At 40.9% G+C, this 12,216-nt stretch overlaps 2 protein-coding genes and 1 pseudogene across 4 annotated transcripts in view; 2 read left to right on the top strand and 1 right to left on the bottom strand.

The window, feature by feature from the left end:
- Positions 1-3,526, bottom strand: part of LOC118386701 (sentrin-specific protease 6-like) — a 71,777-nt gene extending 68,251 nt beyond the window's left edge. Inside the window, exon 1 of one of the 3 annotated variants that reach the window (XM_035774436.2) lies at positions 3,149-3,526. In XM_035774436.2, coding sequence (XP_035630329.1) covers positions 3,149-3,224 — 76 coding nt within the window. In that variant the 5' untranslated portion in view covers positions 3,225-3,526. The remainder of the gene's footprint in view (positions 1-3,148) is intronic. The other 2 variants (XM_035774435.2, XM_035774438.2) reach the window with 2 other exon arrangements.
- A 4,475-nt stretch (positions 3,527-8,001) lies between these two features.
- Positions 8,002-9,912, top strand: LOC118386574 (cell cycle control protein 50A-like; annotated as a pseudogene).
- Positions 9,913-10,065: 153 nt separating this feature from the next.
- On the top strand, positions 10,066-11,854 carry LOC118386702 (cytochrome c oxidase subunit 7A2, mitochondrial-like). The gene is made up of 4 exons (XM_035774444.2): positions 10,066-10,235; positions 10,574-10,663; positions 11,368-11,452; positions 11,616-11,854. The coding sequence occupies exons 1-4, from the start codon at positions 10,218-10,220 to the stop codon at positions 11,672-11,674; spliced, it is 252 nt and encodes an 83-aa protein (XP_035630337.1). The 5' UTR covers positions 10,066-10,217; the 3' UTR covers positions 11,675-11,854.
- Positions 11,855-12,216: the final 362 nt, after the last annotated feature.

The raw sequence follows: 12,216 nt of genomic DNA, 5'->3' as shown, positions 1-12,216 counted from the left end.
AAACAAATGATAGTGGGACTAGGTGCAAACCAGATGGGATGGCGATTTGCTGCAGAATGCTGTGGTAGTCATGCTGGTTAAGTGTGGTTTATTTAGAATGCAAGGCAGTGTCCCCACCAAAGCACCATCACACCGCCTCCACCATGCTTCCCAGTAGGAACCACACATGCGGAGATCATACTCTGCGTCTCACATAGACATGGCAGTTCGACCCAAAAACCTCAAATTTGGACTCATCAAACCAAAGGACAGATTTCCACCGGTTTAATGTCCATTGCTTGTGTTTCTTGGCCCAACCAAGCCTCTTCTTATTGGTGTCCTCTCATGGTGGTTTATTTACAACAATTTGACCATGAAGGCCTGAATCAGTCTCTGAACAGCTGATGGTGGCGTGTCTGTTACTTGAACTCTGGAGCATTTATTTGGCCTGCAATTTCTGAGGCTGGTAACTAATGAACTTTTCCTCTGCAGCTTCATCATAGCGCTTGATAGTTTTTGAGAAGTTCTTAATGTTCTGTATTGACTGACCTTCACGTCTTAAAGTAATGATGGACTGTCATTTCTCTAGGGCTATATTCTGTATACCACCCGAACCTTGTCACAACACAACTGATTGGCTCTAATGCATTAAGGATAGAAATTCCACATGTTAACTAAAGGCACACCTGTTAATTGAAATGCATTCCAGGTGACTACCTCATGAAGCTAGTTGAGAGTGCCACTTTGTTTACTACATGATTCCATGTGTTAATAGTTTGACTTCACTATTATACAATGTAGAAACGAGTAAAAAATCAAGTTAAAACCCTGGAATGAAATGAGTAGGTGTCCAAACATTGGACTGGTACTGTACATATTGGGACCATCTTAACGACTGCATTCAGACTACTCCAAAAGTTGCATTGCATGCGTGCCAAAAACTTTCTCATCATAAAACCAGAACAGTGAATCATTCTAATAAATTTGTTTTTAAGATTTTATGGAAAACATGCACTGTAAAAAATGTTTTAAGAAATACATTTAAAATGGAATGATATAAAAAAAAGATGACTCATTGCTGTTGAACTGGACTAGGTTATAGTAGGCCTAGAGTAAGGGTAGCTTACAGAGGGCTTGGGTTTTAAGAATGTGAAATGGGGAAAATAAACCATTGTTACAGGAGAATAAATTCTAAATACAGGTTCACCGGTATTCACAGAAGCTCTCATTTCATGATGGGCATGTAACCTACGTCATAGAAGGGGTTTTGCGCACGTCCAAAGCATAGCCAAAATAATTTAGGCCTGCTTATAATAGATTAAAAGGGAGCGTCAGCTCACTGTTTTGCTCCTCACAAACTTGATATTTGAATGAAGCTTTGGTGATTAAGATTCATTTCCAAGCGGCCTCGAGCCAAACACTTTATCGATGGTGTTGACAGGACAAAAAGGACTTAATCAAATAAAACAAATGGTGGGAAAGGTGTTATGTTTATAAATACGAAGTATACAAGCCCCAAATCACATGTTCCTTGCGTGTCACAGCTGGATAAGTTGTGACTCTGCTGTCAAAATGTATGCCATAACCAACTGTTACTGTTTGACAGGTACATTGTCAAACCTGGCATTAGGGCTGGAAAATAAGGATGTCCTGAGAGGACAAAAATAGACATTAACGAGGGAATATATATCACTAAATAACAAAAGTAATTTTGTTGATCACAAGAGAGCTTGATCGATTGAATGTTAAAATGGGCTAAACGAGTGCCCTAAGCGAAAGTGTGTTTTGATCGTTGGTGCCAGACGCGCTGGATCCAGTATCTCAAATGACCGCCCTCCTGGGCTTTTCACTCACCAGTGTCTAGGGTTTACCGAGAATGGTGCGACAAACACAAAACATCAGCACCAACCTGGGGGTGAGAACAGCTTGTTGATGAGAGGGAGGTCGAAGAAGGGCAAGTATCGTGTAAGCTAACAGATGGGCCACAAACGGACACTGACACAGTACAACAGTGGTGTGATCCTGGTCATGGATGGGGTATTGCAGCATTATACCACACCGGGTTCAACTCCTATCAGCTGAAAACGAGAAGCGGCTCCACACGATCACCAACTCTGGATAATTGAGGAGTGGAAAAACTTTACCTGGACCATGACAGCGAGTTCCGTTTACTTGAGTCCCCAGACCTCATCCCAATAGAGCATCTTTGGGATGAGATGGAATGGGCGGCTCGCAGCATGACTGTACCGCTGTCCAATCTGCAGCAATTGCGTGATGCCATTACATTAGCATGGACCAACATCCTTGTGGAACCTTTCAGGCTGTTCTGGAGGGAAATTGGTGTCTGACCTGGTACTAGACGGTTGTACCTAATAAACGGGCAAGTGAGTGCATCTTTCTATTACGTGTGGGAGTACTTTGGAACAGAATTTCAAAATTAAAGTAACTTGGAGCTGATTTGCTGGTGTTTTTACAGTATTTAATGCCCCAAAATAAATTAAAATAACTTTGAGGTGCTAATATCAATCAAATTCCACTTGCAGTCCGCCATTTGGGGAACTCTGCATTATGCCCTAAATGGTTATTTATCAGTTTTTCAGATTTGTTTGCAACAATTAACCTGACAATTCAAATGGATTGTCATTATTTGAGAGTTCATAAATATATATCCTACTAGACCGATAAATGGGTTTTGTCTAATTCAGGTCAGGTGAAAATATTCAATATAAATTTATTGGGGAAAAACACGAGAATTATAAAATAATTATCATTCATTGACTTAGACATTAGCTATAGTTTGAATGATAATATTTGCCACAAAGAAACGTTTATCATATGTTATGTAATCACTTATTTTCGCTTCGCAGTAAGAACTTCCTGACTTGTGTTGTCGGGAAAGCCATCTTAATATAAAACAGTTATATATGGAGAAATAACATTTATAAAACTAGCACATATATCAGAGCGTTTTCTCAGACTTGCCTCAGCTAAACTGTTAGCTTCTTCAGCTTCAGGGAGACGACCTAAAATAGCTGACACACTGGTTGTTTTCGGTCAGAAACCATGATGGCGTCGAGCTACAACGCGCAGGAGGAAGACTGTTACATCGCCGTACCTGTGGGACCATCAATAATAAAAAGCCCGGTAACTGAGTTTAAACAACGATTACCTGCTTGGCAACCCATTCTGACAGCGGGCACAGTTCTCCCAGCTTTCTTCGTTATCTGGTCTATCTTCATCCCCATTGGTATCGGACTCTACATCACGTCTAACATCAAGGAGTTTGAGGTAAGGGGGCAGGTTCACTAGTTCCCACTATTCTGGGTACCAGTCTTTAGCGAACGTTCCACTCCTTGCCATTGCCAAGGTGACTCACTTCGGCAAACTTAACGTGCAGCTTGATTTACGGCGGAGTAGGTTGTGGTCATGGAAAATTACTTTAATGTTATTTCCAACATGTGGAGCCTCGAAATTATAATCATAAGTAAAAAAACATGTAGCTGTAAGCAAGTCGTTGTTGTATTTTGATGCTTAAAGTGGAACTGACAGCCTAAACTACTTTGCAGATATGAAACAATCATATCAGTCAAATATCAAATTCTCAGTATGCTTAAACCAACTTTATAAGCGGTTTAAAAAATGGATTGATTCAAAATGCCATTACATAGAGTAAGACGTTGGCAGAATCTATGGATGCAGTTAAAGGCATGATTAATATAATTGATCAATGCATATCTTGGTAGTCCAATAAATATTGCTATCGGGTTCTAAATCACAGCTGGCCTTGTACATTGTTTGCTGCCTCCACCCATTTAGGATGCACTGTTTCAGTTTCAATGACATTTTATAAAAACACGATTTTAACTGACACTGGAAATGTCAATGCGATTATCGCAAATCAGTCATAACGTGGCTAATGGGCTAGCGCACATGTGTCAAACAAGGCCCGCGGGGCGAATAGGACACAAGCGTAAATGAGTCATCTACTTTATGTAATTACAGCCTGATGCGCTCACGTAGGTGAATTCAACTTCAATTGCACTGCTTTCGTGCGTGCATGCAGTGGAGGGGAAAGTGTACAGACAAATGCAGTCCTAGCCAGGCTACTAAAATGTTGCAGTGTCATCGATATTTTAAAGCTTGACAATCAACCAAAACTAAACCTGCAACAAAACACCATAAAAAGGAGCAACATGTAGTTACAGTAATATTTTAGTGATCTAGGCAGGCAGCAATGCTGCATTCAACTGCACCGGTGATCCATGCAGTGCAAAAAATAAACATGTTTTAAATTCAAATATTACAACAAAACTATTGCTATGTTTTTGTTATTTGGAATTATTAAATACTTTTTGATTAGGCTCGCAGAATATTGGGGCGGCAGGGGAGCCCAGGAATGTTGCAAATTCAAATCTCCGAGCTGACAAGGTACAAATCTGTTCAGCCCCTGAACAGGCAGTTACCCCGTTCCTAGGCCGTAATTGAAAATAAGATTTTGTTCTTAACTGACTTACCTAGTTAAATAAAAGGTAAAGTAAAATAAATAAATGTTAAGCACATCTGCAAGCATAGCAGACCAATATTATTTAGTTTGTTTTAATATGCTATCTTACGTACATACGTGGACATTATAAAGGGTCATATAATTTCTAATAAATCAATGGCCAGTTTGGGTCGCAGTTGCACGACCCAAAAACAAATGGGCTATATCTGGCCCGCGAACTTTTAATACAGCGCTTAACTTTAGTTAGCTAGCTGCTGGGAGGATGTTATTGTAAGAGTTGTTGAGTGACCTACTTTTTCCCCTCGTGTTTTTCGGTGGCTACAGCTAGAGTTGCAGGTGTCATTTGGTTGGCTAGCTAGAAATGTGAATGCTTTGCTCGCGATGCTGAACTTGAACGACTGTTATCCATAGTTCGCATACCTCTTAGTTGTCAATCAAATGTATTTGGCATTGATCAAATGGTCAGTCAGGCAAGTTCTCATTCAGTTGTCAAAACGTGGGTTGGAACAAGAATGCATTGGCAGGCAAGATGCAGAAGGACAAGCAGGCTATTATTCCCAATCGTTTCAGTGCAACTGACGGCGAACTAGTTAGCTTGAGCGCTTATCTAATTATGCCTTTTTAGATTTTAGAAGATCTCACTTTGGCTAGCATTAGTTGTTAATGTGTATAGGCAACTGAGGGAGACGCCTACCTTCATGTTTTTATAATCAATAGGACTGAAGTTCACAAATATAAGAGGACTCCCGTGGAATATACATATTTGCAGAAATAATTGAGGTGGCTGTTATCACAGTCGAGTTCAAAGTGAATGTCAGGCTGGTGTAGCAAATTGATGATTTGCATATGGGCCTACTGAAGCTCTGCTTGGCTATGGGTCACCGGTCTGCGTTGAGTCCGGCCCTGGACAAGACAGGTTTTATTTACTGAAGTGTCTTCATTTTGCGAAAGCATGGCCACTTTCTCACTCTATATTACTATATAATCTTCACCAATGCCTTACTAATAGTAATTCCCAAACATTCTATGAAACCGTGAAAATGACCATATCTAAGTGCTCTCGTTAGAAGACTTTAAAAAGGGTGTCATTCTTCCTGGGCGTGTATATGAACAGATTTTTATAAGATTTCATGTTGCTAAAATGTTATCACTTCCACTTTAAAAATCAAAGCATGATGGTTTTGTGATTGTAATTGCAGTATGTATTTAGGTTGAGAATTTAGATATTTGTTAGCTACTTTAGACAGACTGGTTACCGCTGTTCTCCTCACGCTCATTATTCTAGAATGTTCATATTTGAAAATGGCAGAAAGGCAAGTCTGTTTGGCAATGAAAAGGAGTGGAATGTTAGCTAAAGAGACTGGTATGTAACTTTTGGGCAACCTGACAATTCAGTGACAGATCTATAACATGCATTTCTTTCTCATTGAAAGCAAGTTAAACTGTATATCTGTTCTATGGGCGCTATTTCTATGCTTCCCATTAAGTTTAGATACTGCGTCTTACTTTTGGTTTTGTACACCAGTTGAAAATACATTTTTGGTTATGGAAAATATTTCACAGCTGTTTGATGGACAATGATTCTCTACACTTTACTTGTCAGTCTGCTGCAACCTGATTGACTGAATGCGATACGCAACATCCGGGACTAGCATTCCAAGGCATTAGCCTCTCTAGCATGGTGGTGGAAAATTGTGTTTCATAAAGAAAGCCTATTTTCCCCAGTTCCCCCTCACCATTAAATATAGTTTAGGGGGACATTGAAACCTTTGCAGCCTGAATGGAGAATGTTTTAGGTATGAACCGGTCCACCAGGGATATGAGTGTATCGCCTGCTGCATACAATGCGTTTGGACTGTACAATGAAACAACTCATTATTGCCATCTGCTGGCCTTTGGGATAACCAGCAACCTTCTCCTATGTAGAGCAAGCTAGCTACTCAACAAGCCCGAAGGGAAGGGGTCCCAAACTAGCTACAGATTGTAACACCAGATAATTTGATTTAACCAAGAACATTTGGTATCCATTATCCTGGGAGTTACAGGTTAGGTACTGTTTGGTGTAGCAAAGCACATGTTCGACCAACCTTAAGTCGATGATACGGTCTTCGTCCTCGAGTCGTGAAAACAGTCTAATAAAATGTCTGTCCAATTGCATGGGTTCTGTTTTTGAGTTTGGAAAATGCTCCATTATTAAAATATATATTTTTTGCTCCATGAAGTAATCCAACAATGTGTACGCTGCCATCTTTAGGGTGGACCCACCTGTCTCAATTGATGAGAGTAGACTTCAAATAGACAAGATTGCGGCGTGCACAGTCTGATTACTTCATGGAGCAAAACTTTTTTTTATTTGACATATTTGCTTGTTTGAACCTTCACCACTTGTATATATGCTTCTACCACTGTCATTTTAAATGATTGGTATCAATAAAGAATATGAACTTGAACAAGTCCTATCAAGGTTATGTATTTGATGCCAGGTGCACCATTAAAATAATGTTAATGGCTCTCTTCATTCCCCCCCAGATGCAGCAGATTGCTAGATATTTGGAAAGTATGTTTAGCTGTACACATCACAACTAATTACAGATTGATTATACTGGGACTGAGAAGTCCAGCCCATGCTTCGACTGCTCCCAGAGCTTTAGTTGGAACAGCACCTGTGCATTGCCCTTCTCTCTGGAACAGCCTTTTGAAGTAAGTCTGAAGCATGATGTCTCATTCACTCAGTTTGTCTTGTATTAATATGTTGCACCTCCGTCATTTAGTCACGTTCTGTCTAAATGACACTAGTGCCAGGAAATACAATGACATTGTTAAAGGAGTCCAAATATTTAGTACGAAACCACCTTTCCAGCATTATCATGTCGTCAAATTTACTTTAGACAGATGACTGTGTAGTCATTAGCTAGCAAAGTTAGTCAAAAGTAGCTAGCAATGCTTATACTGCGTATAAAGTCAATCTGGCGACATCAATATGTTTTTCCTACTAGTTATGTCTCCTTTTGAATGTCATATAGTTCCAAGCCGCTGTAATGCGCTTTTAAAGAAATCTTCATCAGCGCTCATTGATGCATTGCGCAGAATGCTCAGTTGGACATCAGTTCAAAATGAACAATATTGTTCTGTACCAATAACATTTTGACACTGTGCATTCCTGAATATCTGCAATTACTTTTGACTGATCAGCATTACATGTTCAGTTATTTGACATATCCCTCAAATTGTCAAGATGTCATGTTCTGTGCTATGACCTACATGCAACATTACCTGTCTGCTTGTAATGTCCACAGAACCCTAGTAAGGAGTGAGCCTTACGCTCGTAATGAAAACATGCCCATTGTGCCGTCGCCAATTATTATTTTAGGTCAGAATTACAAGGATTGAAATAAGAGCAGCTCTGTTTAGTCAGGATCTTTATCCTCACACTTTGGAGCTGTGTTACATTGACCCTAATGGCACACAAATCCAAATTCCTCTGAAGGGCATCGCTTGGTGGACAGACAAGCATGTGAAGTTCAGGAACCCAGGAGGCAACCCCAACCTCAAGTGTTTTCCAAGGTAAGCAAGCTTTCAGAATTGTTACCGTTGAAGTTGATAAGGAGTCTCACTGTCTTTTCCTAGGAAACTCACGGTCACTTCCTCCCCCTGGAACAACGAAGCCGATCAACTGGCGCAAGCCTGTCTATGAGCTGGACACAGACGCTGAAAATAATGACTTCATCAATGAGGACTTTATTGTGTGGATGCGCACAGCTGCCTTCCCCATCTTCTGTAAGCTGTACTGTGTTATCCAGAAGAACGTGACGCCGACTCTTCCCCGGGGCAACTACACCCTGGAAGTCACCTACAGTATCCTTTCACAGGCAGCTGTTCAAATGATACAGCTGTACAGGAAGTTTTGGTTTGTGGAATGATGGCTTGTGATGTAGTATTCATTTTTTTCAAATCAGTCATTGTCATAATAGGTCAGACAGACCAGGTCGATGTCCAGCCGTGTGCAGTAGGTGGCCGTTCCTTCACTTGCTATAACAATAGATACCACCTGCTGGATGTAGATGAATGCTGGCTTTCTTTGTCGTTTCCACTAATATAAATTATGTTCATAATGAGTACACTTTTTTTTGTATGATACGTTAAGATCCTTATTGCTACAGAGTTCTTCGGTTAGTCAGATGTTAAATGCGTCTGAAGTTTACATTTTTTTCAACCTGAATGAGCTGATCCCAGACTATCCTGTTCGTAGCTTTGAAGTGTGGAAGCGTGTGATCCTGAGCACCGTCTCCAAGATGGGGGGGGGGGGGCAAGAACCCTTTCCTGGGCGTCGCCTACATCACTGTGGGCTCCGTCTGCTCCTTCCTGGGGGTGGTCCTCATACACCACAAATATGGCAGCCGCAAACCACAGCGCTGATATCCCTAACTAAAGATTTCCTGTAGGTATGTTGCATGCTGGCTAGCAGAGGAAGCGGACATAGCCAGTGGCTAATTACAAGCTCTGGTGGTATGTTTGTGCCTGGCCTGTGTACTGTATGTAAGAATGGCCTGCTTGTCAAAAGTGCTGTGCAAGTATTGGATGAGTAGATGTCGGGAAAGTTACGATAAAGTGAAAGTTCTCGTATTTATTTTTCATGGTCAGGAAGCTATGCATCTATGTACTCAAGGCAGTTTTGCTGTCAAGTTGTTATAGTGGCAGTAAGTTGAAATTGAATGACACTACATCGACATGAGAATTCTATCGCAGATCATTTTTATTGCAGAAATATAGTGCTTGTCAGTCATAGATGTTTACATCTCTATGAATAAATTATTTAAAAGAACGTTTGAATATTGTCAAGCAAATCTGAACAGTCTGTTAGCCTTGAAGCAATTATAGCCTATAGACTTTTTGTTTTCATACAAGTTGGTTGTGTATTACTGTACTGTAGTTTGAGGCACATTTGTCTGGTCTTTTTACATGGCAGATGGGGGTCTATAGCTTGTACAAGGATGTGCACTCATTTTCAGGGCAAGTGTTATGGATTGCTTGTGTTGTATCTACTCAGTATATACAGTAATGGTGATTAGCTGCCTGGAATGTGCAGAGCTTGAGTCAAGTTTATGTAATATTACACAACCTTGAAAATGACTTTCTCAGGGACCAAAGCTTTATTCATGTACAGGAGTCTGGGTGCCAGGCTCTTTGCTCTCTTGACAACTCCCTATGGAATTGTCATGCCAAACATGTTTGGCTTGGCAATGGAGTAGGGAAGAGCACAAACGGATCTGGGCCCAGGCTACTGTTCACGTTAGTCTGTGTAAACCTCCATTTGTTTTCTTACTAAGACTGCAGCAAATTGACATTTGTTTTGCTCTTTAGAGTTGCCATGGATTTATTACCTGGAGATTATGTCTGTTGCTTGACAAATAAAATGCCCAAACAACTCATTTTGTTTAGTCACCTGCTTTTATTTAGAAATGTTTTGAGATGTACCTTTTTTTGTTTGGAAATGGAAAAAGTGAATATGTATACAAATTTGTGAGAATCTTAAGCCTTTTTTTTTATAGCTCAGAAAAGGAGAGAATGGTGGCTCATGTGTTGGCTACTCTCCAAGTACCCACTCCTGACCATTATGTGGCAGCATGCGCAAGTTTTCGTGACGCGTCAGTAAATCCTTTCAAAGAAGAAAATAGTGGATGCGCAGTCTTCCGGTGTCCTTGTACGACCATACGACGACTGTTGACGTGGAGCTATGTACCGACACATTCAAGTAAGATGCGGTTTGGTATGGTTTTGAGTGGAGTTCTTAATATAATTGTATTCCATGCCATCGGTCTGCCTTTTTTGTTAATGCATTCTAAAAGGTCACGAGAAGCCAGCATCACGAGCCTGTGAGGACATATCCTATCAGACTTGCGTTGGGTGCCCGTAGCTTCTCTATAGCTTACGTTCTGACAAGTCTTTATGGCAGACTAGCTAATTTGTTGAATATTCCGATAGACAGCGGCCTATTCCAAACCAGCGTTGATCTTAAAATCTCCAGATCTGTGAAACTGCGGTGCTGGTGTGGGGCTTAGAAATGGATGCCTCTTTTCCGTTAATTGACAGGCGCTCCAGCAGGTGTCGCGGCGGACACTGAGCACCAGTGCGCGCAGGCAGGTGGAGAACAAGGTCCCACATAAACAGAAGCATTTCCAGGTAATTGGCAGTTAAAATGTTTTTTCAAGCTCAACATTAAAAACGTACTCTGATTTCAGTTCAATGTCAAGGAAAATGTCGTTTCAAATCAATGACAATGTGATATGTGTTTTAATGACTGGTGACATGTCTGCTCCTGTAGTTTCTTTTTACACGATGAAGCCTGAGATGCGTGTAGTTGACAGATAAGTACATCTGAAGGACAGCTCACTGGGTTGGCGTTACTTATTTGCATGTAGAGTGTAAGTGTGGCTCCTGGTCAAAAGTAGTGCATTAAATAGGGAATAGCGTGCCATTCGGGACATGGACCATGGCATGAGATGAGAAACCCATGATCAAGGGAGGGTGATGCGACTGCCTCTGGCTGCTTTTCAATAACTGCAAACTGTTGCTGTAAATGTGTTCTAAAACGGGTGCATTGCAGATCTTGCTGTCAATAATGAAAATGGCAACCTGTTGCATTCTGTGGCTATCTAGACTGGTCCATTTTGGGGGTATTAATGACTACTCAACCACCTAGAACAGAGTTGGCTGTAGATGCACCATTGAGGCCCTTTGCCACTAGAAGCTGAATGTAATGTCAAGTAAGTCCATGTCCACTCGGCAAATGCCACAGCTTTGGTGGGCTTAAAGGAAGTAGGATGCTTATACTTCATGTTGCTGTGCATGACATGAGTTTGATACAGTATGGTTTTCTTCACCAGGAGGACAATGGGATTCCAATTCATTTGAAAGGGGGTGTCAGCGACGCCATCCTGTACAGGGCAACAATGGCACTCACCATCCTAGGTGAGTACAGATGGACTCGATGGTAAAACATTTTATTTTATTTTTTAATCCATGGAGACACCAGATCTTGGTGTATATAGTCTGGTTGTGAATTACCACTAAGTTGTTCAACACCTTTGTAATAACACTATTTGATTAGTAATGATGTTTTATGTTATTGCAGGATCTGCATATGTCGTATATGAACTGGTTTGTGCCGCTTTCCCCAAGAAGAAGGAGTGACTCCAGCTGCTGGGCTTACCTGTTCTACATGACACCCTATTAGTTGTAAAAAGTTCTCTGTGTCATCAGGGGGGTTGATTTGGCATGTCATAATGGCTTTTGTTTCATGTTCATGGGATCAATATTTATTTAATTGTTTGCTTATTTATAACTGAGGATGATTAAATATGCCTCTCATTACCAAGTGGTCTCTTTTTGTGTGTGAATTTTATAGTTTAAGTACGGGACACCATAAACTTCGGTAGTGCGCAGCGGCGGCCATCCTATCGCCTCTGACCACAGAACATTGGTTGTCATTTTCTGTTAATGTGCCAACAATTTTGTATGTGGTATTGCCACCGTTTGTTGAAACCCAGCAGGTGATCTACTGGGCATGGCTGAAGTTTGTTGGTTTCTCTTGTCCTTTAAACTACACTGAATAAACAATGCTCACAATAGTCTGTATGGAGGAATGTTGGTGGTAGCCTACATCTGGATGTCTGGTAAGTGTTCATTATCATCAACGCAGGCAGAGGAAGAAAGGCGTTAACAATGTTGTTAAT

This window comes from Oncorhynchus keta, chromosome 8 (genome assembly GCF_023373465.1).
Source record: "Oncorhynchus keta strain PuntledgeMale-10-30-2019 chromosome 8, Oket_V2, whole genome shotgun sequence".
Taxonomy (NCBI): domain Eukaryota; kingdom Metazoa; phylum Chordata; class Actinopteri; order Salmoniformes; family Salmonidae; genus Oncorhynchus; species Oncorhynchus keta.
The sequence above is the reverse complement of the archived record's forward strand: the minus strand, read 5'-3'. Positions and strand labels throughout refer to the sequence as shown.